Source organism: Ochotona princeps, chromosome 2 (assembly GCF_030435755.1).
Source record: "Ochotona princeps isolate mOchPri1 chromosome 2, mOchPri1.hap1, whole genome shotgun sequence".
Classification (NCBI taxonomy): Eukaryota; Metazoa; Chordata; class Mammalia; order Lagomorpha; family Ochotonidae; genus Ochotona; species Ochotona princeps.
Genome location: NC_080833.1, coordinates 109,339,577 through 109,366,945, shown reverse-complemented (window position 1 = coordinate 109,366,945; position 27,369 = coordinate 109,339,577). Strand labels below are relative to the sequence as shown.

General features: G+C 45.0%; 2 protein-coding genes and 1 non-coding gene across 6 annotated transcripts in view; 1 reads left to right on the top strand and 2 right to left on the bottom strand.

Annotated features, from left to right (window-relative positions):
• ASH1L (ASH1 like histone lysine methyltransferase) overlaps positions 1 to 27,369 on the top strand; it is a 213,223-nt gene that overhangs the window by 138,962 nt on the left and 46,892 nt on the right. For all 4 annotated transcript variants that reach the window (XM_004589010.3, XM_058660398.1, XM_058660396.1 and 1 more), the window contains 3 exons: positions 15,252 to 15,325; positions 16,765 to 16,810; positions 16,921 to 17,029. In XM_004589010.3, coding sequence (XP_004589067.2) covers positions 15,252 to 15,325; positions 16,765 to 16,810; positions 16,921 to 17,029 — 229 coding nt within the window. The remainder of the gene's footprint in view (positions 1 to 15,251; positions 15,326 to 16,764; positions 16,811 to 16,920; positions 17,030 to 27,369) is intronic.
• On the bottom strand, positions 11,115 to 11,221 carry LOC118758662 (U6 spliceosomal RNA). The gene has a single exon (XR_004995763.1). It is a non-coding gene; the product is annotated as a U6 spliceosomal RNA (small nuclear RNA).
• LOC118758582 (translation machinery-associated protein 7-like) lies at positions 12,975 to 13,283 on the bottom strand. Its single transcript, XM_036494540.2, has one exon. The coding sequence runs from the start codon at positions 13,245 to 13,247 to the stop codon at positions 12,975 to 12,977; it is 273 nt and encodes a 90-aa protein (XP_036350433.2). The 5' UTR covers positions 13,248 to 13,283.

Genomic DNA, 27,369 nt, shown 5'->3' with positions numbered 1-27,369 from the left:
CAAATTTCTTTGGAAAGAGGCTTTTGTTTTTACTGTGAGCTCATAGCAGTGGAACCAGACTTTGAGCAGAGTTAGCTGTCTCTGAAAACCAGCTAAGGATTACTAGGCTTTGAGAGTAAGAACTAATTTGAAGATCCCATTTAGAGAAAACAAACATTCTACTCATAATTTGCCAACCTTAGTACTTGGAACAGATCGTTGACTGAGAGCACCAGTTGTTTCCAGCAAGGGATAGGAAGATGCTAGATAAGCCGTTATTTATTTCCATCACATTTATGGAGTTAAGTCCAAAATGGAAATTCTTTACTTTAGTTGAAGTGATTTTTTTCTCTAATTCCCCTCTCTGATATTTTTTAAGATTAATCAATTAATTGATTGATTAATGATACGTCACATTTACAGACAAATAGGAAGATCTTCCGTCCACTGATTCACTCCCTGAGTGGCTGCAGTGGCTGGAGCTAAGCCAATCCAAGGCCAGGAGCTTCTTCCGGATCTCCCACGCAGGTGCAGGATTCCAAGGCTTTTGGATTGCTCTCAGCTGCTTTCCCAGGACACAGACAGGGAGCTGGATGGGAAGCAGGGCCGCCTGGATTAGAATCTGTACCCAGATGGGATCCCAGCATATGCAAGGCGAGGACTTTAGCCAGTAGGCTGCCATGCCTGGTATTTTATGAAAACTAGTTTATAACTGGCTGCGTATGTAGTGAGTAAATAACAAAAAAGCCAAAGATTTGTAATTTATTTCAAAGGCACTGCCACAGAGAAAGAGGTCTTTCATCCACTGGTTCACTCCTGAAATGGCCACGTTGGCTCCTGGACTAATCAACAGCCAGGAGTCAGGAGCTTTTTGGGTCCTCTAACGTTGGTGAAGAAGCACAAGGGTATTGGTTGTCTTCTGATGCTTTCCTAGGCACATTAGCTGAGAGCTGGAACAGATGTAGAGCAGGCAGGATTCACATCAGTGCCCACATCAGATTCCGGGTTATAGGTAGCATCTTTACCTGCTACAGTATAGCCCCACTCGAATGGATTTTTCAAATTATGCTTTTGTAGGAGAGGACTCCATACTCCCTTCTATTCCTAGACAGTGATATTTTGTTCAAGTAATGTTTCATGGTTAGGATGGAAAGATCAGTTGTTTTAACCAGGTTACCTGAAATATTATAAAGACCTTGAGTTTTAAAGCCTGTCAGTCTTAGTTATTATCTTTGTCTTTTCTGTAATAGTTATGTAAATTTTAAAAATCATATCGGGGCTGACATAGTGGCTTATCAAACTAACGCAGCACCAGCATCTCATGTAGGGGTTGGTTATTGTCCAACTGCTCCACTTCCAATCAAGCTGCTTGCCCATGGCTTGGGAAAGCAGTAGAGGACAGTTTAAGTACTTGGGCCCCTATGCCCGTGTAGGAAACGTGGAAGAAGTTTCTGGCTTCAGATTGGCTCGGCTCTGGGTTTTATGGTTATGGCCATTTGGGGAGTGAACCAGCAGGTGGAAAGCTTTTTTTTTACCCTTTCCATCCCCACCCCAGAAAAACATTCCTTCTCTCTGTCTCTCCTTCTCTGTCTATAAAATATCTGCCTTTGAAATAAAAGTAAATCTTTAGAAAAATTATATAAATGAAATTGTGGTGCATCTTACTATTTAGGGAGTCAAATTCCCTGCCCTTTACAGAGTTAGATTCAATAATTCAAAAGTAGGGCCCGGCGGCGTGGCCTAGCGGCTAAAGTCCTCGCCTTGAAAGCCCCGGGATCCCATATGGGCGCTGGTTCTAATCCCGGCAGCTCCACTTCCCATCCAGCTCCCTGCTTGTGGCCTGGGAAAGCAGTTGAGGAGGGCCCAATGCATTGGGACCCTGCACCCGCGTGGGAGACCTGGAAGAGGTTCCAGGTTCCCGGCTTCGGATCGGCGCGCATCGGCCCGTTGTGGCTCACTTGGGGAGTGAATCATCGGATGGAAGATCTTGCTCTCTGTCTCTCCTCCTCTGTGTATATCTGACTGTAATAAAATGAATAAATCTTTTAAAATAATAATAATAATAATAATAATTCAAAAGTAATACTAGCAGAACCAGAGTTGTGGTGAAACAGGCTAAGCCTCCATCTGTAACTCCAGCATCCAGTATAGGCAACCAGTTTAGTGTCTTCACTTCCAGTCCAGCTCCCTGTTAATGCACTCACATGGAAAACCTGGTCGGAATTCCAGGCCACTGGCTTTGGCCTGCCCAGCCCCAGTCATTATGGCCATTTGGGGAATGAACCAGCAAATGGAAGAGATTTCTCTCCCCTCTTTGTTTTCTTCTCTCTCTCCCTCCTCATCTCCCTTTCTATTCCTTTTCCTCCCTCTTTCTTTGTAATGCTGCCTTTTCAAATTAACAAGTTTTTAAATGACTGTACCAGCAATTTTAAGATATACCATGATAGGCAGTTCAGCTATTACTTTAGATAGTGTAAGAGTATCAAAACTATGCCCTATTTTCAGAAATTTGAAAATGTGGGTTGGGTATTTGGTGTAGCAGTTAAGGGGATGCTCCGTCTTGGAGTACGTGGATTTGAGTTCCAGTGTTCTCCCACCTGGGAGGGGGCAGATAGTGACTTGAGTCCTTTGGTTCTTGCCACCCACTGAGAGGTATGGATTGAGCTACTATCACCTGACTTTGGTCTGGCTCAGCCATGGCTGTGGTAGTCATTTGGTGAGTGAACTAGTAAATGGAAAATTTCTGTCTTTCTCTATCACTCTTCCTCTCAGATGGATGAAAAATTAATAAATACACATGTATTTTAAATGGAAGATTATTAGGTCATAGTCTGGAAGCTGGGAAGTACAAGATACATAACTTGGAAAGTGCCCTTATGCTGTGTTATCCTGTGGTAAAAGGATGGCAACATAAAGCAAGAGTGTTCCACATTCAACCCCTCCCTATGGAACCCACTCTTGTGATAGTAGCATTAATCCACTGGGAAGAGGAGTACTCCATGATCCAAATGCTTCCCAATAGGCCCAACTACCCAACATCACTTGGGAACCACACTCAAACTGCAAAACTGACTTAAGCTAAAAAAGATCATCAAAAGAAACTGCTTCCAAGGTGATTCCGATGTTGTTAATAGCAGACCAGGATCTTAGAATAGTTATAACTATGTAACTATGTTAAAAATATTCTTTAATATTCTTCAGACCAGCCAGCCTCCAGCACTGCATCCATTTATGGAATGAATCAGTGAATATAAGTCTTTTTCTTTCTCAGTAACTTTTTTTTTTTTTTAGTATTTATGTAGTTGAAAAGGATGTATGCCCATGTGGGCCTCTGATTAGGGTGGGGAGGGTCAAGGCATGCAGGAAGTTGAGTAGGACAAGTGTTTCCAATTTTTTTCCTTTTCTCCTGTATCTGCAAAGGAGAGAGTGTAGGTTGCTCCTTGCTACCAAACTGCATCAGCACCCAAGAATGGCAGTCATTTAATGTCTAAGAGACCCATTGTGGAGAAAATTCGGGGTATTATTTGAGTAGTTTTTATAGTTTTGAGACGTTGGTTTCTTTGCTCTACTGTTGAGTGCCGGAATCCAGCTCCAGCTGAGTTCGGAACTCGCAAAGGGTGCGTGGATGAGGCGCAAAGAGGAAAGAAAGAGAGACGGACCACTAGGATCATTGTGGACTATGCGAGAAAGCTATCCACTTTATTTATACAGAATCAGTCAAACTCTGGCTCAGACTTTTTACATCATGGTCATTCTATAGCTAGTCTTGAATCAGCTTAAGGGAGGAAATGTATCTCTCCAGACTCCACTGACTGATATAATCCACCTTGGTGTCTGCATTTGCCCAGGTATTCACTGCCAACTCTTGGCAGGAGTAGTTGATTGATTTGTTCTGTCCTCTGATGTGGTACCAGGTATCCTCTGCAGGCTCCAGTGAACTAACATATCCTCCATGTGCATCTGAATATGCTGTTCACTGCTCCATCTAAGCCACTGAGGAAGCCCAGCCCTGACACATGGATTCCATGGCCAGACCATGGAACCTGCAATTTCTTCCATAGTTGGAGTTCTGAGTCCAGTGGTTTAGTTGGAGGAATTCTCAAAGAAATTTCATCTGATCCCAGACCTGATTCTTGTGTGTGCATGACAACACATGGTCCGGCACAATCTGTCACTCAAATCAGCCTACATGAACACTGTTAGTTGCAATTGCTGGGTCAGTTGTCTCCAGCCCTGTGTTCTACACAAACTAATGGGTGTTGCAGTCCAGCCTAATCCTGCCCACTGCATACTTGGTCACCACGCTAACCAGTGGGAGTTGTAGCCTAGTCGGAGCAACCTGCAATAACCCCAACCAGGCCCACCCCTATCCTTGTTTCCGTGCTTGCCAATATGTACAGTAGACTGGTTCTGTCTATCCCACATCCTATTCAGCTCTTATACGTGTCAATGGGCATTGAAGCCTAGTTCAGCCTAACCAGCCCCACTACTCAGTCTACATATGTGCTGGCAGGTGCCAGCCTCTGTCTAGCCATGCCTGTCCCAGTCAAGGTTCTCATGCTCACCAGTCAGAGTGGCAACCCAAGAGGGAGGTGCTCACTCTTTCCCTACTGGGCTCACTCCCATTCTTGGATCTTGCCTTCTCCAGGTATTTAGCTCAACAGAGTTTTCTCCTCATGCCAGCATCTGCTAGCGGATGCTGCAGCAAAACCCATCCAACCCTCACCCCCTCTGGTTTATGAATGTACCAGTAAGTACAGTCCACACAGCTGGCTTATCTCCGATTTGGCTTACATGCAGGGTAACAGGTGTTGTAGCCCTGCCCAGTCTGGTCTGCCCCCACTCAAAACTTTAATGGGAATAGTGGCCCAGCAGAGGAACTCCCTCCAGCCCCTCTACTGTGTATTCCCCCCACCCCTGGGTCTCACGTGTGCTGGTTGGGCACTATGGCCCAGTCTGATAAGGCCCACCTTTCCTCAGCATTTGCCATTGAGTGCGGTAGCCTGGCCCGGCCCTGCCTACCCCAGTTCCAGCTCACACTAGAGGGGACTACAGCCTAGCCAGCCAACCCAGCCCTCAGACCTGGTCCTAATGTGGACTGGCTAGTATTGCAGCCCGACCAGGCATGACCCACACACCATTCTGACTCTTGGATTTGCCAGTGGGTGATACAAACCTGCCCAGACCTGAGCCAAAGGTAAGCCCGTGGGTACTGTAACTGTAACATGGCCTGGTCTGGGCTGTTCCCTTTCTTGTGCTCACCTGCAGGGACTCTGTTTCGACAGAGAAGTTGCCAAGTTCCTCTATCAGAACCTCTCCCAGTGCCGGATCCCACACACACACCAGTGGGTATATGGGCCAGCCCTTCTTAGTCCACCTTCTGTCCTAGCAGAAACAGTGAGTGGCCTTTGCTGACCAGCCCTCACCATTCCGGTTCTTACTATTGTGTGCTACAGCTCAACCAAGTTTGGTCCATACCCAGATACTGCTCATGCATGGCTCAGCAGGGGCAGAGACTTAGCCCAGCCCATCCTACACCCATCCTGGTTCTCACGAGTTCCATTGGGTGCTGCAGTCTACCCCTGTCTTGCATACCCCAACGCAGTCCACACTTAGGCCGAAGGACACAGCATCCATGTCTAGACAAGACCACAACCCCCACTCTGACCCCTATGCTCACCAGTAGAACTCACAACCCAGCCAGGGCATCTCCTTTGCTCCCCTACCTGTCCTATTCCCAGCCACAGATCTCGCACATGCCAGTGGTTGTTCTGACCCCGCTTGGCATAGCTCCTCCACTGTAGGGTGCTGCAACCTGGCCCTGCTCATTCTGCTCTAATCCCTGGCTCATGCAAACCAGTAGGTGTGGCAGCCTAGCCTGACATGACCTGAACTCCATCCTGGTTCCCGCACTTGCCAATGGGCTGTGGTTTGTTTGGCCCTACCCAGTCCCCTCTCCCCCATTCTTTTTTTTTTTTTTAAGATTTATTCATTTTTATTGGAAAGCCGGATATATAGAGACAGAGAGGAAGATTTTCCATCTGATGATTCACTCCCCAAGTGAGCCGCAACGGGCCGGTGCTGAGCTGATCCAAAGCCAGGAACCAGGAACTTCTTCCAGGTCTCCCACGTGGGTGCAGGGTCCCAAAGCTTTGGGTCATCCTCAGCTGCTTTCCCAGGCCACAAGCAGGGAGCTGGATGGAAAGTGGAGCTGCTGGGATTAGAACCGGCGCCCATATGGGATGCTGGGGCGTTCAAGGCAAGGACTTGAACCGGGCCCCCCCCCCATTCTAAAACCAACTCACACACTTTCCGACAGATGGAACTACCCTGCCCAGCATGCCCAACACCCAGGCATGGACCACGTGCTCATCAGCGGGAGCTATGACCCTCTAGGGTAGTTTTCCAGGTTTCCCTGCTTGGGCCACTCCCAGACCCAGATCTCATGCATGCCAACATGACCTACCCCATCTGATCCGGCCTTTTTATGAGCTGGTGCCGCCCGGCCCACGCCACACCCTGTTTTAGGGTGTTCATGCAGGTGCTGCAGCCTGGATCTGCCCTGCTTGTTCCCAGCCCCAATGCCAGTGAGTATCAGTGAGTTCCATGGTCACGCCTAGCTCAGCCCATCATCATCCCAACTCTCAAGCTAACCAGCAGAACTTGTAGTTCCATAGGGTTAGAACCACATATCCCCCACAGAATCTACACTCAGACCTGGTAGGGGTCATGGCCCAGTCTAATGTGACCCATCCCCTGATCTGCCACTCACTGTCAGGTACTGGGATCTAGCCCTGCCAGACAGGTCCCCAGCCATAGCTTACACATGCAGTGGCATGGTAGTCAGCCATGTTCCATGCTAACAAGCCCAACCCAGGACTTCCATATGGGCTGGTGTATCAGTCTGACCCGTAATGGTATAAAGGTTTCTCCCCTTCAAATCTCCAGTCTCAGTCCCCCACTCACTTACCTGCAAGTACAGAAGCCTTATTGTTGGGTGCCCCTCAGGATTCATTCCTCAACTACATGTACAGTGGCCTTATCCATGGATGTCCTTAAACAGTAATTCCATACCCCCCCCAAGGCCCCAGATCTCACCACCATGTGGCTAGCGAGTGAAGCCTGGCACCGCTTGGCACTCTGGCCGCCCACAAGCCCAGGACCCTCTCCCTTGCCTAGCAGCAGTGGATATACCTGGGTCCGGCACAGGTACCCCCAGCCATAGGAACATGGCTGGGGGATCCACACACCTGTGCTGCTGCTCAGACTTACCTGGATTTTGCCCACCAACATGGCAACAGTGGGCAGAGCCATGGTCATGAGCATGCCCAGAGCTGTCCAAGATCGGTTTCCAGGATCGTCACTGTGTATGGAGGAAATTCTCAGACCTCAGGCTTGAACGAGCCCAGAACTATACCCCAACTTAGCAGCAGTGGTTGGGGAGCTAGCATCCCCACGAAGAAGCCTGGGCTGGCACAGGTACCCCCAGCTACAGGAACATGGCTGGGGTATTCAGTCACTGCACCACTAATCATACTTACCTGGACACTCACTTGGATTTTCTAAGTTCTTCATTTATCGGTGAACACTGCCTGTGAGTACAAGTGGAGTCATCATGTAATTTTTTTTTTTTGGTGTGCTTTATTTTACTTAGCATAATATTATCGAAGTTATTTCATGCATAGGTATGTGTGAGAATTTTGCCAGTGTGTGTTTATTTTTCCTTCGTTCATCATCAATGGGCATTTCCTTTGTTTGTTTGTTTGTTTGTTTTTCCTAAGATTTATTTATTTTTTATTGGGAAGGGCTATTTGCTGAGACAAGGAGAGATAGAAAGATCTTCCATCCAGTGATCTACTCCCCAAGTGACTACAACAGCTACAGCTGAGCTGATCCAAAGCCAAGAGCTTCTTCCAGGTCTCCCACGAGGGTGCAGTGTCTCAAGGCTTTGGGCCATCATCCACTGCTTTCCCAAGCCATAAGCAAGGAGCTGCCTAGGAGTGAAGCAGCTGGGCATGGGCCCTAAATACAATGTTTAACAGTAATGCTATATTGCTACTAGCATAACAATGGACATGGCCTGAGCGTTTCTTTTCTGATATTTATTTATTTATCTATTTGACAGGCAGAGAGAGAGAGAGAGAGATAACTTTATTCACTGATTTATTCCTTAAATGCCCCCAATAGCCAGTGCTTCATCAGGCTAGGAATTAAGAATTTATGGCAGGGACCCAAACATTTGAGTGATCACCTACTGCCTTGCAGGATACATTAGGAGGAAAGCAGGTCAGGAGCTCAGTAGCCATTCTTTGAAGTAGCACTCTGGCAAGTGGTGCAGTCACACCCATTTGGTGACTTCACTGCAGCAACACAGCACCTATCCCCATTTTTGTATATTTCTGTTTCTGTCTTTTAACAGTTACCAGTAATGGTACTATAAACATTTCTTTACAATTTTTTGTTAGAAACCCTGTTTTCAGTTCTTTTAAGGTTGATTTACTTATCTGAAGGGAAGTATGACGGAGTGTGTCTTACATTTGCTTTTTTATTTTCTGTTTCCCTTCAATAGACAGGGCTACGCCAGAAGCTAAGGCCCTGGAATTCCATTCAGGTTTCTCATGTGAGTGCCAGGGATACATGTTAGGAATAAGTTTGGTTGGACAAAGAGTTAGAACTTGATCCCAGGCATTCTAGTATGCTTCCCAAGCAATGGCTTAAACCACTGGGTCAGAATGTCTACTTCCTCAGTTTGGTTTGAATTTGAGTTTCAGTATTGATTAATACTGTTGGGCATCTTTTTGTGTAATTGTTGGCCACCTGTATTTCTTTGAGAAATATTTATTCAGATCTTTTTCCCGTTGATTAACTAAGGTTAGGGATTTTTTGTTCATTAGCTTCATTATTTTTTTTAAAGGAAGGGATGGTACTGTTGCACCATGTGGGTGCTGATTCGTGTACTGGGGGCTTCACTTCCCATCCGGCTCTCTGCTTAAGCACTGGAAAGGCAGCAGAGGATGTCTCATGTCCTTAGGTCCTTGAAACCTCTTTGGTTTTGGGGGGTTTTTTTGTGTGTGTGTTTGTTTTTTAGGGATTTTATTTATTTTATTGGAAAGGCAAATGTCCACATTGACTAGAGCTGAGCCGATCTGAAGCCAGGAACCAGGGCCCTCTTCCAGGTCTCCCACATGGATGCAGGGCTCCAAGGCATTGCGCTATTCTCCACTGCCCCAGTAGGCCACGAGCAGGGGCAGGATGGGAAATGGAACAGCCAGGACATGAATTGGTGCCCCTATGGGATCCCAGTGCTTGAAGGGGAAGGGTTTGTCCAATTAAGTCACTGTGCCAGCCTCCCCTTGAGTTCTTTTTTTTTTTTAAAGATTTATTTTATTACAAAGTCAGATATACAGAGAGGTGGAGAGACAGAGAGGAAGGTTTTCCGTCTGATGATTCACTCCCCAAGTGAGCTGCAACGGCCGGTGCACGCCGATCCGAAGCCGGAAACCAGGAACCTCTTCCGGGTCTCCCACTCGGGTGCAGTGTCCCAAGGCCTTGGGCCGTCCTCGACTGCCTTCCCAGGCCACAACCAGGCAGCTGGATGGGAAGTGGAGCTGCTGGGATTAGAACCGGCGCTGATATGGGATCCTGGGGCATTCAAAGTGAGGACTCTAGCCGCTAGGCCACGCCGCCGGGCTGCTCCCCTTGAGTTCTTAAGTCCTCGAACCAGGCCGAAGAAACAGAGAGATCTTTCACCCACTGTCTCACTCTCCCAATGGCCACACAGCTGGGATTGTTACTGGCCAAAATCAGGAACCCAGAATTCCATCCTTATTTCCCACATGGGTGACAGCGCTCCAGACACTTGGGTCATCTCCCACTGCTTTTTCCTTATTTTTTCTCCTTTTTTTTTTTTTTAGATTTATTTATTTGATTACAAAGTCAGATATACAGAGAGGAGGAGAGACAGAGAGCAAGATCTTCCATCCGATGATTCACTCCCCAAGTGAGCCACAACGGGCCGGTGCTGAGCCGATCCAAAGCCGGGAACCAGGAACCTCTTCCAGGTCTCCCACGCGGGTGCAGGGTCCCAAAGCATTGGGCCGTCCTCGACTGCTTTCCAAGGCCACAAGCCGGGAGCTGGATGGGAAGTGGAGCTGCCGGGATTAGAACCGGCGCCCATATGGGATCCCGGGGCGTTCAAGGCAAGGACTTTAGCCACTAGGCCACGCCGCCGGGCCCATTTTTTCTCCTTTTTTAAAAAGGATTTATTCTTTTTTATTTGAAAGGCAGATTTACACAGAGAAGCAGAGACAGAAAAATCTTCCATCTGCTGGCTCACTTCCAAAATGATAACTCCCAATCACAATAGCGGGAGCTGATGCCAGGAGCCCCAAGTGTCACACGTGGATGCAGGATCCCAAGAACTCTGGCGCTTCCTCACAAATCATAGCTTTTCTGCTCTCTACATGTATCTGAAAAAAACCGTGTTTGTTTGTACCTCCAGTGATTTCATTAGGGAATTCTAAATACTGGATAATTGAACAACTCACAGTAGTGAACAGCTTTCAAAAATATCAGTGGCTCAATTGGCTAATTCTCTCCTCAGAAGTGCTGGGATCCCATGTGGATGCCAGTTCGTGCCCTGGCTGCTTCACTTCCTATCCAGTTCCCTGCTTATGAACTGGGGGGGGAGGATGCAGTGGAGGATGTCCTGATGCCGTGGGACCCTGTACCCACATGGGAGACCCAAAAGAAGCTCCTGGCTTGTGGCTCCTGGCTTCAAATCAGCTTGGCTCTGGCCATTGTGATCACTGGGGAAGTAAATCAGTAGATGGAAGATCTTTGTCTCTCGCTGTAAATCTGCCTTACAAGTAAAAATAAAATGAATTTTTTTATTTTTGATAATCTTTACATAGTTGGTTAGGGTACAAAGGTTCAAGGGCTACAGGAAAGTGAGTAAGACTACTATTTCCACTTTTTTTTTTCTGTATCTGGGGTAAAGGGGGAGACAAAGGAAGAAGCCCCACCCAGCCTCCCACCCATCCTAGGTCCCCAGTGTGGGGCATGCTCCAAGGGTCTTGCTCAAGTGGCCTTGATAGTTCAACAGTTGAGAATTGCTACCAATCTAACCATTCCAAAAAAATAAGGAGCGCTTCACAAATTTGCATGTCATCCTTGCACAGGGTTCACGCTAATCTTCTCTGTATCATTCCAATTTTAGTATATGTGCTGCTGAAGCGAGCACAGATAAAATGAATTTTTAAAAGAAAAATTGGAGTCCACTCAATATGCAATCTTTATCACTGGTGACAAATACTGTCGTTTGTATTTTTTGGCATGACCAGATCATATGGCTTATTTTCAGAACTTGCATGTGAACAACCACCGTTTGTCAGTTGTGTATACAAGTAAAAATGATGTTAACATAAAAACTGTTGATTCAGTTCAACAGGCCATTCAGATATTCGCACAAATGTTTTCCTTAAGACAGCCATTGTATTTTATTATGCAACAGAAAAACTTTATTTTTCACTGTGCACTGCAGAATGTTAAAAATATTGTCTTATAGGGCCTGGCGGCGTGGCCTAGTGGCTAAAGTCCTCGCCTTGAACGCCCTGGGATCCCATATCGGCGCCGATTCTAATCCCAGCAGCTCCACTTCCCATCCAGCTCCCTGCTTGTGGCCTGGGAAAGCAGTCGAGGACGGCCCAATGCTTTGGGACCCTGCACCCGCGTGGGAGACCGGGAAGAGGTTTCTGGTTCCCGGCTTCAGATCAGCGTGCACCGGCCCGTTGCGGCTCACTTGGGGAGTTAATTATCGCATGGAAGATCTTCGTCTCTGTCTCTCCTCCTCTCTGTATATCTGACTTTGTAATCAAATAAATAAATCTTTTAAAAAAATATTGTCTTATAGGCCAAGATTTGAAAAGATTTTAGACTCTTCACCAAGAGCATTGTTTGTTTTTTGAGATTTGTTTATTTTGTAAAAACAGAGTCACAAAGATGGAGAGAAAGACAGAGATCTTCCATCCCCTAGTTCACTTCCCAAATAGGTGCAGCAGCCCAAGCACTTAGACCAACTTCCACTGCTATTGCAGGCCATTAGCAGGGAGCTAAATCAAAATTTTGGCAGCCAGGGCTTGAATTAGTGCTCATATTGGATGCCAGTGGTTTTACCTATCACTAATGCCAGTGCCACCATGCTAAAAAAAGGTATGTAAAATCTTCATCATATTAAAAGTTTTAAACTTGGGGATCCGGTGCAATGGCCTTGCAGCTAAAGTTTTTGCCTTGAGCACTCCAGAATCCCATATGGGTGCTGGTTCTAATCCCAGCTGCCCCGCTTCCCATCCAGCTCCCTTGGTTGTGGCCTGGGAAAGCAGTCGAGGAAGGCCCAGAGTCTTGGGACCTTACACCCGTGTGGGAGACCCAGAAGATCTGGCTTCAGGTCGGCACAGCTCTGGCCATTGTGGCTCACTTGGGGAGTGAATCACTGGTCAGAAGATCTTCCTCTCTGTCTCTCCTCCTCTCTGTACATCTGACCTTGCAATAAAAATAAATAAATCTTTTTTAAAAAGTTTTAAACTCGGAGCTTCTAATCAGAGCACGCTTTGAAAATTAGTGGCCTATATGCTTGCTTTGGCAGCAATATACTAAAATTGGAACGAAACTTGTTCTAGAAACAAGTGATTGCATGGTATTACAGTATATGGAATTTGGAGAGGCTTTTTTTTTTTTTTCCTTTCTAGTTTGTTGCTGTAATTCCAGGTGATACAGAATTTTGAGAACAGAGACCACAGAGCAGCCTCTGGCAGGATTCTCAGCTGAGCTTACTTTACATGCACAGCTAAGAATGGCTGGATGAAAACAACTTAGGAAACAGTGAGCTACCATACAATGGTGTTTCTCCCCCTCCCCCCCCTTTTTTTTTTTTACAAAAGTTTATTCATAAATGTACAACGGTCTCCAAGGTGACACTTCATCCTAACTATCGGGGGCTAAAGATGCTCCAGCCAGGATGTCGGATGTCCAGACACATGTAGGGTCAAGGGCAGCATCACTTCAAATGCAAGGAGCAGCTTTTTGCCAGATTTCTTAATTCCACCTGTGGCCAGGGGGCCCTTCCCCATGACCTTTGCTTTCAACTCCTGGAGTTTATTCTGGTCCTCTTTCGGTTTCTGCTTGAAAGCCTTATCCTTCTCATCCATCTCCTTGGCCTGCTTCTTGGGGTTCTTCAGGGGCTTCTTTTCACCACCTTCCCGGCCGGACATGGCGCCTGCCACCTGTTCCCCAGACTCTGCCTCCAGAAACGGATGGAGAGGCCTTTTTTAAGTTAGAAAGGGGATATAAAAATTGACCTTATAAGTAGCATTAATGCAGGCATTTGTTGCTTCTTGGGATGCCCACATCTCATATGACTGCCTATGCATCTCATATGACGTCCTAGCTCCTATTTGGTCCAGCTTCCTGCTGATGTGCACTGTAGGAACAGCAGGCAGTGGCGCAACTCCATCCCTGGAGTTCCTGGTTCCTTACTTCAGTCTAAGCCAAACAAGGTCTTTTGCCTCTCAAAAAAAAAAAAAAGAAGAATTTTTTACAGTAGTATTTTAATTAATGGGAAAATGTTAATAGATCATAAAATTTGCATGGTAAAATGCTTGATTTATTTAAATGTAAAGTCTTCTCTTTTATATAGCCAATTCTTAGATTATGTGTAATAATGGAGGGCAAGTGCCAGATACTTTATGGTTAGTAATTTAAATAAGCAAATTATTAGTATTTGATTAGCCTTTATAATGACCTGTGTGTTTTTAGTAGTCATTTTCCTGTTAATTGTTTTTGCTTTTTTTTTTTTTTTTTTTTTTTTTTACATAAAAGCCTTTATTAAAAGTCCACTAGGGTTAAGCACAGTTTGAACAATGTTTTGGAGTTACTGTACTGATATCCTTGAGGCGCTTATTGAGCCATAAACTGTCTCTCCTGGTATGTTTGGGGGCAGTCTGAGTTCATTGCTGGATGTTTGTTGTGCTAAGCAGGGTATGGATGGGTGGGGCCATGTGGAATTGCTCCAGATCTTACAGGCGCACTGGGTGTCAACAAATCTCTCTCTCCTCCCTTCTTGCACACAACCTCACCCTCTAAGACAATTAAATAGAAATATAAAATATCAGTTGGAAGGGTCCCCAAATATTCAGTCTACCCATGAGGTCACTCATCTCCACTGACTTGAGTGGGAGGTGATGAGTGCATGAGCCTGGATGTAGTGATGAGGATGAAGGAGGGATGGGCAGGGAGCTGTGGCCATCTGGTTCCTGGCTGGGACACTTCGATTGTGCGGTAGTGCTGGCTAACAGGCTCCAGTTTCTCTTTATTCCATCTCTTTCCTTTCTTCCCAAGTTTCTTCCTTAGCTCTGTAGTCTTCTCTTGATCTATTGCATCTTGTTCTTCTCCCATAAATGACCAAGTGGCCACAATGGCTGGAGCTGAGCCAATACGAAACCAGGAACCAGTAGCCTCTTCCAGGTCTCCCACGTGGGTGCAGGATCCCAAGGCGCTGAGCCACCCTCGACTGCTTTCCCTGGCCACAAGCAGGGAGCTAGATGGGAAGCAGGGCTGCCGGGATTAGAACCAGCACCCATATGGGATCCCAGGCGTGCAAGGTAAGGACGTTAGCTGCTAGGCTAATGTGCAGAGTCCACTGCTTTCTTTTTCTAAAATCCTGTCCACCACATGGATTCGCTAGATTTGAAGTTTGGAATAGGTAGTTAAGTTATTTGCTCAGGATCAAGTTACCATAGGTGACAAACCTTAATTTTCCAAATGATGCACGCTTCTAAGTGGGTTCCAAGAATTACACACTGGAACATATCAAAATGAACACAGGTAGCCAATGTTGGGGAGGCCATCAACACCAGGCACACACCAAACCGAAGTGGTGATCTTTCTGCACTGTACAGCTTTTGGGTGTCCAGGTAAGAGGCTAATATGGTACTTAATATTTGCCAGGGCTTGCTAAAATGCCTCTCCTGATACCTGTGCCGACACCTGTGTGTTTTTAGTAGTCATTTTCCTGTTAATTGTTTTTGCATAGACTACTATGAAATTAAAATGTATCCTTAGCATTTGTTACAAGGATTGTAGTAAAGAACAGAAAAGTTTAAAGTTAGTGGTTTAACAGCTTCCAGCTGGTACATACTAGATATTGTGGCTTCTTATCCTTTTGTTTGAGTACGTGTCAGAATAGGTTTTGAAATTGATAGTGTTTTTTGTTTCAGGAAAGTATCTGAGACAAAAGAGAATTGACTTCCAGCTTCCCTATGACATCCTTTGGCAGTGGAAACACAATCAGGTACAAAGAGCCCGTTTTGCCAGATTTAATTTTTAGTAGTAAAAGGAGTGGGGTATGCAAGTCTCTTTCTCTGCCTCTTTGGTATGTTTTCACCTTAGCAAATATCAGATGTCCCTGTGAAGGTTAGAATGCCAGGAGAAAGGGGAAAAAAATGCATTTACATCCATATTTCATGTGACCTATTTGCCTTTATTCGTATGGCAGAATAGCAGTGAGTTCCTGTTTCCCTAGGCAGCTTTGTCTTATTATTCTGGGCTTTTATTTTGGTAGCAGCGATTCTGTTTTGTAAGAGCCTGTTTGATACAGGTCTCAGGAGAATTAAAATGCACTGCCAGCAGCACTAAGAAATTTCAGGCATTATTTTTGTTGGCTTCTTCACATTGGTTTGTAATTTGTCTTTGAAATACAGAAGAGATTCTTCTACCAAAGGAAACAGAGAAATGTTTAACATTCCTATAGTTTTTAAAACCTCTTTTAATGTATTGGTAAATAAATAGGAAAATCCTGTTTTTCTTTCTCACTCCTCTAATTGGAAAGTTTCCCCCCAGTGATTTTTGTACTGAGTTATAGCTCCCAGGCTCCATATTGACAGCAGCCATGGAAAATAACAGTAGTTACAGAAATGAGGGACATGGGTCCCCTCGTTTTTCCCAGAGCCACTAAAGGTTAATTCTGGAAAGCCACGAGCAGTTGTCATTCCCCTCTGTAGTCTCAGTTCTGAGAGTACAGAATGTTAGATGGCGCTTTGAGTTTAGTGACTCAGGACATTGTGTGAGATTAAGCTAATAAATTACTGAACAGTATAGTCTAAATTGATCTTTGTCTTATACTGCCTTCTATGGCAGCATAAAGGTGGACTATCTCCCTTAATATCTTCTGTTCCAAAAATACCTTCTTGGTTAAAATGTGAAAACTCCATTTTTTTCCCCTTCCTCACCCCTTTATTCATTAAACTAATTGCCTGTGTTGAAATTTGAAATGTGTTTTCCTACAATTTTAACCTAAAAAAACAAGGTATTAATCGTTTTAGTTTCATATAGCTACCCAGACCATCTAAATAGCCATATGTATATGTTCCTTTCTTCTGATACAGGCAAACAGAATCTTAATTTGTCCACATGGTCTGCAGTGTGATTTTTTTGTTTGTTTGTTTCACTTCATCTATACAACAGCATGTGAAGAAAGCTTCAACATACATTTCTGTAAACCATTTAATTTTTTTTCTGTTGACCTTTACTTACCTTTTCTTTACTGTAAAAAGTAATTACACTTAGAGTTTTCCTCAGTCATATCTAATCCAGTAAGTCTTGTAAATATTTCTGTATAGGCCATTGATAGTTACAGAAATGGATAACTTAATGTGTTGTTACTAATTGATGTCATAGTCCAGCATTTTAAGTTAAATGCTATATCAACATTTTCTTCTCTTTTTCTTCTAGCTATACAAAAAGCCAGATGTCCCACTATATAAAAAAATTCGTTCAAGTGAGTAACTTGGGAGTGATCTTTTCTCAGTGCCATTAGTAATGTTCTTAGCTTAGCACTTGAAAAATGATCCAGTATATTCACAAACTATTCTTTACTGTCTCCTCAAGATGTCTACGTTGACGTCAAACCCCTTTCTGGTTACGAGGCTACCACCTGTAACTGTAAGAAGCCAGATGATGACACCAGGAAGGGCTGTGTGGATGACTGCCTCAATAGGTACTGTATTGACCTGATTCCTCTAAAGCAGAGGTGGGGAGCATCTCTGGCACAGGTGCCAGAAGACCCATAAATCATTTGATCTGACCTTGCCAAAGCAACTGTACCTGTGATTCAAAATACAGTAAATTTATGCCAGGGAAATTTTCATGTGATAATTTTGTATGGCCTACAATGCTGTTACAGATATCCAAAGTAGGCCATTGGCAAAAAAAAAAAAAAAAGAGTGCCCACTCCTGCTCTAAATAGAGTGCAGGTTTTAAAGTATTTGTATGATAATTCTTTTGGAGGAAAATGTTAAATAGGCTCTTTCATTACCCCATAAGAAGTTGCACAGAGGGCCTGGTGCAGTAGCCCAGTACTAAGATCCTTGCCTTGCACACACCAGGATCCCATATGGGCACTGGTTCTAATCCTGGCGCCAGGATCCCATATGGATGCTTCCCATCCAGCTCCCTGCTTGTGATCTGGGAAAGCAATGGAGAACGGCCTAAGCACTTGGTACCCTGCATCCATGTGGACACCCAGAAGAAGCTCCTGGCTTCTGGCTTCAGATCGGCTCAGCTCCAGCTGTTGCGTTCACTTTGAGAGTGAATCAACGGACACAAGATCTTTTCTCTCCTCTCTGTATATCTGACTTTCCAATAAAAAAAAAAAATCTTTATATATAAAAAAGAAGTTGCACAGAGATACATAAAAGCTAATCAATGGGCTAAATGAAGTATTAGAAAAAGAATGAAAGTTAGAATTCTCTGTACTTTGATTTTAAGTCTTACTGCATAAGAGACCCCGGAAGAGGCATTTAACCACTATGGCAAAAATAATAATGCCTTTCAAGGACATGGCAGTGAAAATGATGTAGAAGGACTTGACAAATATTGGAAGAAAACTGAATTGATGAACTATTGGTAGATAGAAAACAATAAACGTGGTTGAATTAGTAATCACATCGTTATCGGAGAGAAAGTGAGGAGTACTGCTAATTTGAAAGTAAGAAATATGATTTAGGGAGCAGGCATTTGAGTTATGAAGTTTATCTTTTTTTTAAGTTATTTATTTTTGTTTAAAAGGAAAGATTTTTCACAGAGCAAAGGAGAAACATAGTGGTATTCCATCCAATGGTTCATGCCCCAAATTGCTACAACCACCAGAGCTGAACTGATCCAAAGCCAGAAGCCAAGAGTTTCTTTCCAGGTCTCCCACATGAGAGCAGGGTCCAAGGACTTGGGCCATCTACCACTGCCTTCCTATGTCATAAGCAGGGAGCTGGGTCAGATGTGCAGCAAGCTGGACCCAGCGCAATAGGCTAGTGGCTAAATCCTCACTTTGGCGTCTGCCAGGATCCCATCTGGGCACTGGTTCATATCCCAGCTGTTTCACTTCCCGTCCAGCTCTCTGCTTATGGCCTGGGATAGCAGTAGAGGATGGCCCAAAGCCTTGGGACCCTGGACCCATGTGGGAGACCCAGAAGAAGCTCCTGGCTGCTACCTCCTGACTTCAGATTGGCTCAGCACCTGGGGAATGAGCCAGCAGACAAAAGATCTTTTTTTCTATATATTCTTCTCTCTGCCATTCCAATAAAAAAATTTTTTTAAGCTTATAAAAAAAAGAAGTGGAACACGAATCAGCACCCATAGAAGATTCCAATGCAACTGCACCCACCCCATTGTCCTATTTTTGAAGATTTATTTATTTTTATTGGAAAATTTTACAGAGAAAAGGAGACACAGAAAGATCTTCCATCTACTGGTTCACTCCCCAAATGGCCACAACAGCCGGAGCTGAGCCAATCAATAGCCTAGAGCTTCTTTCAGGTCTCCTACACAGGTGCAGGGTCCCAAGGTTTTGGGCCATTCTCAGCTGCTTTCCCAGGCCACAAGCAGAGAGCTGGATGGGAAATGAAGCAGGCAGGAGATGATCCCGCAACCATGAGGACTTTAGCTAGTACGCTACTGCTTCAGGCCCCAGTCTTGACTTTTCAAAAAAAATGTGTATTTACTTATTATCAGGGATTTGTGGGGAACAACCATTTGATCTGGTGGCACAGCTTTGTACCCAGATTTAATTACCTGTTCTAGTTCCTGATTCCAGCTCCCCATGATGCAGTAATAAAGGCGCAATTACTTGGTGTCCTACATCTGCATGAGAGATTTGGACAGAGTTCCAGTTCCGTTGGTACCTCTACTTCTAGTCCCTAACCATGATGGCAACTTGGAGAGTGAACCAAGACGTGGAAACCTGCCCTTGACCTCAGATAAACATGAATAAGTTCCAAGATGCTAAAAATCATTTTTAAATTATGATTTTGATTTGGGACCTTTTAGGGGTTTTTGTTGTTTTAATTTTTGATGTTTACACAGTCGATTAAGGTGGGAATGGTCAAAGACTAGGGGAAAGCAGGTGAGACCACTATTTCTACACCCTCCTTATCTTCTTTCAGTATCTGGGGAGTGGTGGGACAAGAGGAGAAACCACACCCATCCTTCCAACCGCCACAGTAACCAGGGATAGGGAATAGGCACTGGTGTCATCCCAGGATCCCCAGTGTAGAGCGTGTTCTGAAGGTTCTGTTCAAGTGGTTTCGATGGTTCTGACATGCTGTCAATCTCACAGATCCACGGATGAGGAAATCCTTCCAAGGTCCATTGGTTGACACAGTTCACCCCAGAGTCTCCATTCACCCAGAAATTTGCTATTAAGCTTTTGTAGGGTAGTTGACCAATTTATTCTGCCCTCCTTCCTCTGCTATGGTATCAGATGTCCTCCACAGGCTCCAAAGGAATGCCTCATCCTCCATGTGCATCTGAGTATACTCTCCACTGCAGTATCTTCAGTAACTGAGGAAGCCCCATTCAGACACATGCACTCCACTGTCAGATTCCAGGTTCTACCACTCTCCCCTTTGTTGGAGTTTTGAGTCCAGAGGTTCAGTTGGGGGAACCCTCAAAGAAATCTCATCTGTGGTGATGCCAGACCTGATTCCTATGTGCACCCACCAGTATGGGATCTGGTTCATTCTGTTGTACACATCAGCCTACACATACACTGCTCATTAGTTGTGGCTAAGTCTGACCTATCTCCAGTTCCATCTCTTACGCAAATTAGTGGTGCTACAGCCCAACCCAACCCTGCCAGTTATGCACTCGTTCCCCATGTATGCCATCGGAAGCTGCAACCCAGTCAGAGCAACCCCCAGTAATCCCCAATGGGCCAGCCCCTAGCCCTGGTTCCTGTGTCTGCCAGCATATGTAGTGGACTGGTCCAGTCTGCCCCACATCCCATTGAGATCTCGTACACATCTTTGGGCTATTGAAGCTTAACTCAACCCAACCAACTCCACCTTCCAGCCCATATTCATACCAGCTGGTGCCACTGCCTGTCTGCCCAGGCCTGTCCCCACCGGTGCACGCTGATCCAAAGCCGGAAACCAGGAACCTCTTCCAGGTCTCCCACGCGGGTGCAGGGTCCCAAAGCATTAGGCCGTCCTTGACTGCTTTCCCAGGCCACAAGCAGGGAGCTGGATGTGAAGTGGGGCTGCCGGGATTAGAACCGACGCCCATATGGGATCCCGGGGCTTTCGAGGCGAGGACTGTAGCCGCTAGGCTACGCTGCCAGACCCCCTTGCTCATAGTTTTATGTTCATTACACAACACACCTCATATCTCACTTCCCTTTTTTTAAAGATTTGCATGATTATTTGGAAGCCAGATTTATTCTGTAATATCTGACTTTCAGATTTTTTTTAATAAGGAAAGAAAGGCAAAATTACAGAGAAAGAGAGGGAGAGGCTGATTTTCCATTTTCTGATTTATTTTCCAGTTAGCCAAAATGGCCAGGGCTAGGCCAGCACAAAACCAGGAGACTGGAGCTCCACCCAGGTCTTCCATGTGGCTGTAGAGGACCAAGTACTTTGGCTGTCCTCCACACCTTTCCCAGGTGCATTAGTAGGAAGCTGAAAGAAAAATGGAGCAACCAGAGCTTGAATTGGCACCTATATGGGATGTTGGGTCCCAGGTGTCTACTTAACCCACTTCCTCAAAATGTCAGCCCTTCACTCTTTTTACCTATTATTTAAGATTTATTTATTTTTATTGGAAAATCAGAAATACAACAAGGAGGAGAGACAGAGAGAAAGATCCGTCTGCTGATTTACTCTCCCCATGCTACTGCAGCGGCTGAAGCTGAGCCTATCCAAAGCAAGTAGCCTGGAGCTTCTTCCAGTTCTCCCACGCGGGTGCAGGGTCTCATGGCTTTGGGCTCTCCTTGACTGCCTTCTAGGCCACAAATAGGGAGCTGAATGGGAAGCAGAGCTACTGGGATCACATATGAGCTCCTGGTGCGTGCAAGGCGAGGACTTTAACTGCTAGGATACCACTCCAGGACCTAGCCCCTCAGTTTAATGCCCAAGTATTTTATTGGATTAGTTTTTCTTTATTTATCTTTTTCTTTATTTTTATTATCACTATCATTTTATGATACAGTTCCATATGCCTTGGGATTTCAGCTACCCCTTCCCTGATCCCTGCACCCACTCCACTGAGTTCTCCCATCATTACAACAGTCATAAGACAGTCATAAGTCCATCATTGTGGGTATGGACAATGGCAGAGAATCCAGCATCCCATTGTCAAGACACATCCAACAGTTTTCCTGGAAGTTTAGATGCACAGTGCAGCATAGCCTCACATCTGGACATGTCAGTCTCCACTACACAGTCACTATAAATCCCACCCCCCCAAGTGAAAAGCCACAAAACAAAACCAATGACAGGAAGAAGAACAGAAATTTACAATGCCAGAAAGTTAAACAGCATGCCACTGGATATGATCGTCTCCATTACAAAATTACAAAATTACTGTACATACCCTTAAATGAAAACACACAAAACAAAATTAACAACAGGAAGAAAAAAAAGACATTAAAAATGCCATGAAGTTAAATAACATGCTACTGAATGACTAATATGTTGTTGAAGAAGTGAAAAAGGAAATCAAGAACCTTCTTGAATAAAATGAAGCTATTGTACAATCTGAGTCGTTACAGAATTTAATGAGAAAAAAATGTGTTTTTAAGAAATGAAGCTAGGGCCCGGCGGCGTGGCCTAGCGGCTAAAGTCTTCACCTTGAACGCCCCGGGATCCCATATGGGCGCCGGTTCTAATCCCGGCAGCTCCACTTCCCATCCAGCTCCCTGCCTGTGGCCTGGGAAAGCAGTCGAGGACGGCCCAAATCCTTGAGATGCTGCACCTGCGTGGGAGACCTGGAGGAGGTTCCTGGTTCCCGGCTTTGGATTGGCGCAGCACCGGCCGTTGCGGCTCACTTGGGGAGTGAATCATCAGACAGAAGATCTTCCTCTCTCTCTCTGCTCTCTGTATATCTGAGTGTAATAAAAATGAATAAATCTTAAAAAAAAAAAAAAGAAATGAAGCTAAAAACGTCAAATCCATGAGCTGTAGTTTCCGCTGATCGTTGTTGATGAGATGTATCTCCTCTAGGTGGCAAATAGATGGGTTTTGTGTTTGTAATACCCATTACTAATCTATTACATTTCATTGATGAGTTTAAACTATTTACATTCAAAGTTAATATAAATAATAATTTGGTTCTGTCATTTTAGCAGTGGGTTGTTCATTGATTTAGTCTGCTGTTTTTTTTTTTTTTTAAGATTTATTTTCATTACAAGATCAGATACAGAGAGGAGGAGAGACAGAGAGGAAGAGCTTCTGTCCAATGATTCACTCCCCAAGTGAATGCAACAGCCAGTGCTGTGCCGATCCGAAGCCAGAAGCCAGGAGCCTCTTCCAGGTCTCCCACGTGGATGCAGGGTCCCAAGACTCTGGGCCATCCTCTACTGTTTTCCCAGGCACAAGCAGGGAGCTGGATGGGAAGTGTAGCTGCCAGGATTAAAATTGGCGCCCATATGGGATGCCGGTACATTCAAGGGGAGGACTTTAGCCTCTAGGCCATTGCGCCATGCCCTTCTGTTGTTATTTTACTGGAATGTTCTTCACATTTGCCTTCAGTTTTAGCGGATGCTATTGCTTTTCTCTGTCAAGAGAATATCTTTAAGTATCCTTTGTAGGGCGGGTTTGGAAAAACGCATATTCTTTTAACTTTTCTTTATTGTGGAAGAATTTTATTTCATTTTTAAAGACAAAGGAAAGCTTTGCTGGGTACATTATTCTGGGCTGACAGTTTTTTGCTTTTAGAATCTGGAATATGTTACTCCATTCTCTTCTTGCTTGTAGAGTTTGGTGTGAGAGGTCTCCTGTGAGTTTAATTGGCATTCCTTTATATGTCAATTGATTTTTTCACGTGTGTGGGGAGCAGGGTGCTGAAGCAGCTCCCAGGAATAGGAAAGGCCATCCTGGCCCAGGGCCAGGAGGCGGGGTTAGTCTCACCAGCAGGTAAACACGAAGTCACAGGGATAGGCTGATGCCCTCGCTACAATTATGTCATTGCTACTGGCCTATCAGGTAGCGCCGTGTGGACCCATGGGGAGAAGTGATTGGTGGAGAGTGGTATAAAAGCAGCCACTAAAAGCTGTAAGACAGACAAGGAGGAGGAGAAAGACGGGGAGAACAGGGCAGCAGAGAGGGGTAGAAGAGCTAACATCTTTGGGTGGAAAAGCTAAGACCTACAGGGAGAAAAAGCAGAGAGGGGCTATAAGGAACAAGACCTATGGAGAGAAAAGTACGGGGAAAAGCAGCAGAGAAGGGTACAAAAGCAATAAGCCTTACGAGGAGAAGTATGGGAAGAAAAGCGGCAGAGAGAGGGCTAGAAAAGCAGGGAGAAAAGCCAAGACCAACAGAGAAAAAGGTAGCAGAGAGAAGGGTATAAACACAGCCGCTTTGGCAATAAGGGGTCCAGTTGTAGTTCCGGCTTTTCCCAGACCCTCAAGAGTGTGCCTTGTTGTTAGTGTCGCTGCTGGTCGGCGCCACACATGCACATTTAAGGAGCTTTTCTTTATGTTCGATTGAAGAGAGCTTAATGATCATGTATCATGGTGAAGATGGCTTGTCATCAACCCTGTTGGGAGTTCTGGGCCCCTCCTGGATGTTGTTTCCCAATTCTTTCTCTAGATTAGGGAAAGTTTCCCTTATTATTTCATTAAATACTTTTTTTCTTAAAGATTTATTTATTTTTATTGGAAAGTCAGATATACAGAGAGGAGGAGAGACAGAGAGGAAGATCTTCTGTCCGATGGTTCACTTCCCAAGTGACCCAAAAAAACGGTGCTATGCAGATCTGAAACCAGGAGCCAGGAACTTCTTCCTGGTCTCTCATGCGGGTGCAGCGTCTCAAGGCTTTGGGCCATCCTCCACTACTCTCCCAGGCCACAAGCAGGGAGCTAGATGGGAAGTGGAACTGTCAGGATTGTAACCAGCGCCCATATGGGATCCTGGTGCATTCAAGGTGAGGACTTTAGCTGCTAGGCCATGGTGCCAGTCCCTAAATACATTTTTAAATCCAGCTTCCCTTTCTGCACCTTCTGGGACTCCCATAACTATTATATTTGGCCTTTTAATAGTGTCTTTCAATTCTTATATACTTTATTAGCTTGATCCAGCTCTGCTTCCAACTTTTTGTTTGTTTCCCCCTAGTGACAGGAAATACCTTCCAATTCTGAGACTCTCTGTTCTGCTTCATTCATTCTGTTTTGGAGACTCTCTGCTGTACTTAAATTTGCTCCACTATGTTCTTCATTTCTGATATATCAGCTTTCATTTGATTCATTTATTTTGTGATACATTCCTTGGATTGTTTGAATGCCTGCTTTATGTGCTTCTCGTTGTTGATAAGAAGCTTTATGACAAGTGTTTTGAATTGTGTAGCCCGCGTTTTCTTGATGTCTCCCTCACTTAACTCTGAGGTTAACAAAGGCTTCCACTTATTTGCAGGGGAGTCTTCAGTAATATTCAGTGATATTCATTATTTCTTTGTTCCTTCTGGTTAACAGATTCTTCTCCTTGGGGCATGTTTCCAGAGGTGTGCAGTTTGATTTTACTTATTGTGGTTGGTACCCAGTTCTTTGCAGTCACTTGTGCCACTCCTCCAGTGAGTTTCAGATCTGGGCTCTTATGTCAAACTTCCACTGTGATCTGTGTAGCCCAGTTCCTGGCTCAGCACTCCACTTACTGTGATACTGCGCTATTGTTGCACCATTGTCTGTACAATGTTTCTCCCAGTTCCAATTCATGCAGTTTCCAGGATGATAACACATGCACAACTCACAGTCGCCAAAGCCTTTGCCACACTGTACAAAATGGCACTCTATGTGAAACTTGTGGAGTTCTTGATCTGCTGGCCATTAGATCTGGAGGCTACCTGGACCTATTTTGGGTGAAACCTGAAGGATGCCACATCATTGCAATTCACTGAGCCCAACATAAATTCGCTGCCAGCTTAGTACATGTGCAGTTCTGTCCCATAGCCATTGCCTCCCTACACAGATGATGCCCTATTCAACTCTAAGGGGGTTTAGGCTGTGATGTCCACCCTGTTCCCGTACCACTTGTTTCTGATCTGCTGCTCTCTCTGCTCCTGGTCAAATCAAACAAACCAGCAGGATGGGCAGTTCTTTGGGTTCAGCTCCTGAGTTCCCTGCTGAACTCCCCTTCCCACCTGGTTGCTGTGGAGTTCCAACTGCCAGTGGAGTTCAGATTGCAGCTTGCTGAATCCCACTGGTGTTTTGGGTCACTGCAGCACCACACTGTTGTCTCTGTTGCTTTCCTATGTCCATCAGTCTCCAGGTGCCCCTCTGTTGTCGTTTTGTCCTCTCCTGTTTCCTGGAATGTGCCCTCTCTGCTTCACACTGGCTAGTGTTTCTCCATCTGTTTAAATGTGCCCTCACCCTATTCCGCCATCTTGTTTCCATTTAGATTCATATTTTTGATGTGCTGTATATATTGGTTCTTGGCCTTCTGGCTAAGATCAAGTGTGCATGTGTCATGTCGTGTATTCTTTTTCTTTTTTTTTTTTTTTTAGATTTATCTATTTTTATTGGAAAGGCAAATATACAGAGAGGAGAGACAGAGAGAAGATCTTCCGTCCAATGATTCACTCCCCAAGTGAGCGCAGTGGCTGGAGCTGAGCCAATCCGAATCTGGGAACCAGGAGCTCTTCCGGGTTTCCCACACGGGTGCAGGGTCCCAAAGCTTTGGTCCATCCTCCACTCTTTTCCCAGGCCACAAGCAGGGAGCTATATGGGAAGTGGAGCTGCCGGGATTAGAACCGGTGCCCTTATGGGATCCCAGCACATGCAAGGCGAGGACTTTAACCACTACGCTATCGCGCCGGACCCATGTCATGTATTCTTGAAATTCTTTCAGTGTGTATTTTTTAAATTAAAATATATTTACATCGTATTTCATTATCTGTGAATTGGATGTTATGTAGATAGCAGCAATTTGCTCCTGGCTACTCTGCTTTCAGTCCACTTCATGGCTAGTGCATCCAGGAAAGCAGCAGAAAATGACCCATTTGGAAAACTTGGCTTCAGCCTGGGCCAGCGCTATCCATTGCATGTGTTTGGGTAGTGAACCAGCAGTTGCAACATCTCCTGTCGCTCTACCTTTCAAGTCAATTAAAAAAATTTTTTTTAATCTGCTGGGAAAATTAAATTAAGGACTTACATTATGGCTTGATGGGCTAAGCTGCTACCTGTGATGTCAGCACACCAGTTTACCTAACAGCTGCTCCACTTTTGACCCAGCTGCTTGCTAGTTCCCCTGGATTTTCGGTAAAAGATGGCCCAAGTACTTGAGCTCTGCTATTCACATGGGAGGACCTACGTAAGTGGAATTCTGGGATCCTTGCTTTGGCCTAGACCAGCTCAGGCCATTACAGCTATAATAAAGGAAAGAGCACTCCCAAATGTTGTTGCTCCCCAAATACCCACAAAGGCACCAGTATGGTAGCTGAAGCCGGGAGCTGGGAAATCCATCCAGGTCTATCAAGTGGTGTGGCAGAAACCAATTACATGAGCCTTCATTGCTGCCTCCTGTGATCTTCATCAATTGGAAGCACTAAAATCAAGAATGAGAGTCAAGTGCAAAACCCAGGTACACCAATACAGGTTACAGGTGTGTCTTTTTAAATAGACCAGAAGACCACTCCTAAAAGTTTGACATTTTGATATTATGCCTTTATTTCTTCACTCGTAAACTTCAGTCTGGGGCCCGGTGTGATGGCTCAATGGATAATCCTTACCTTGCAAGCTCCAGGATCGCAAATTGTTGCCAGTTAGTGCTTGCAGTACTAATGATGCCACCTAGGATACCCATATCACAAGTCAGAGTGCTTGAGTTCAGATCCCAACTCTGCTCTTGCTTATAGCCT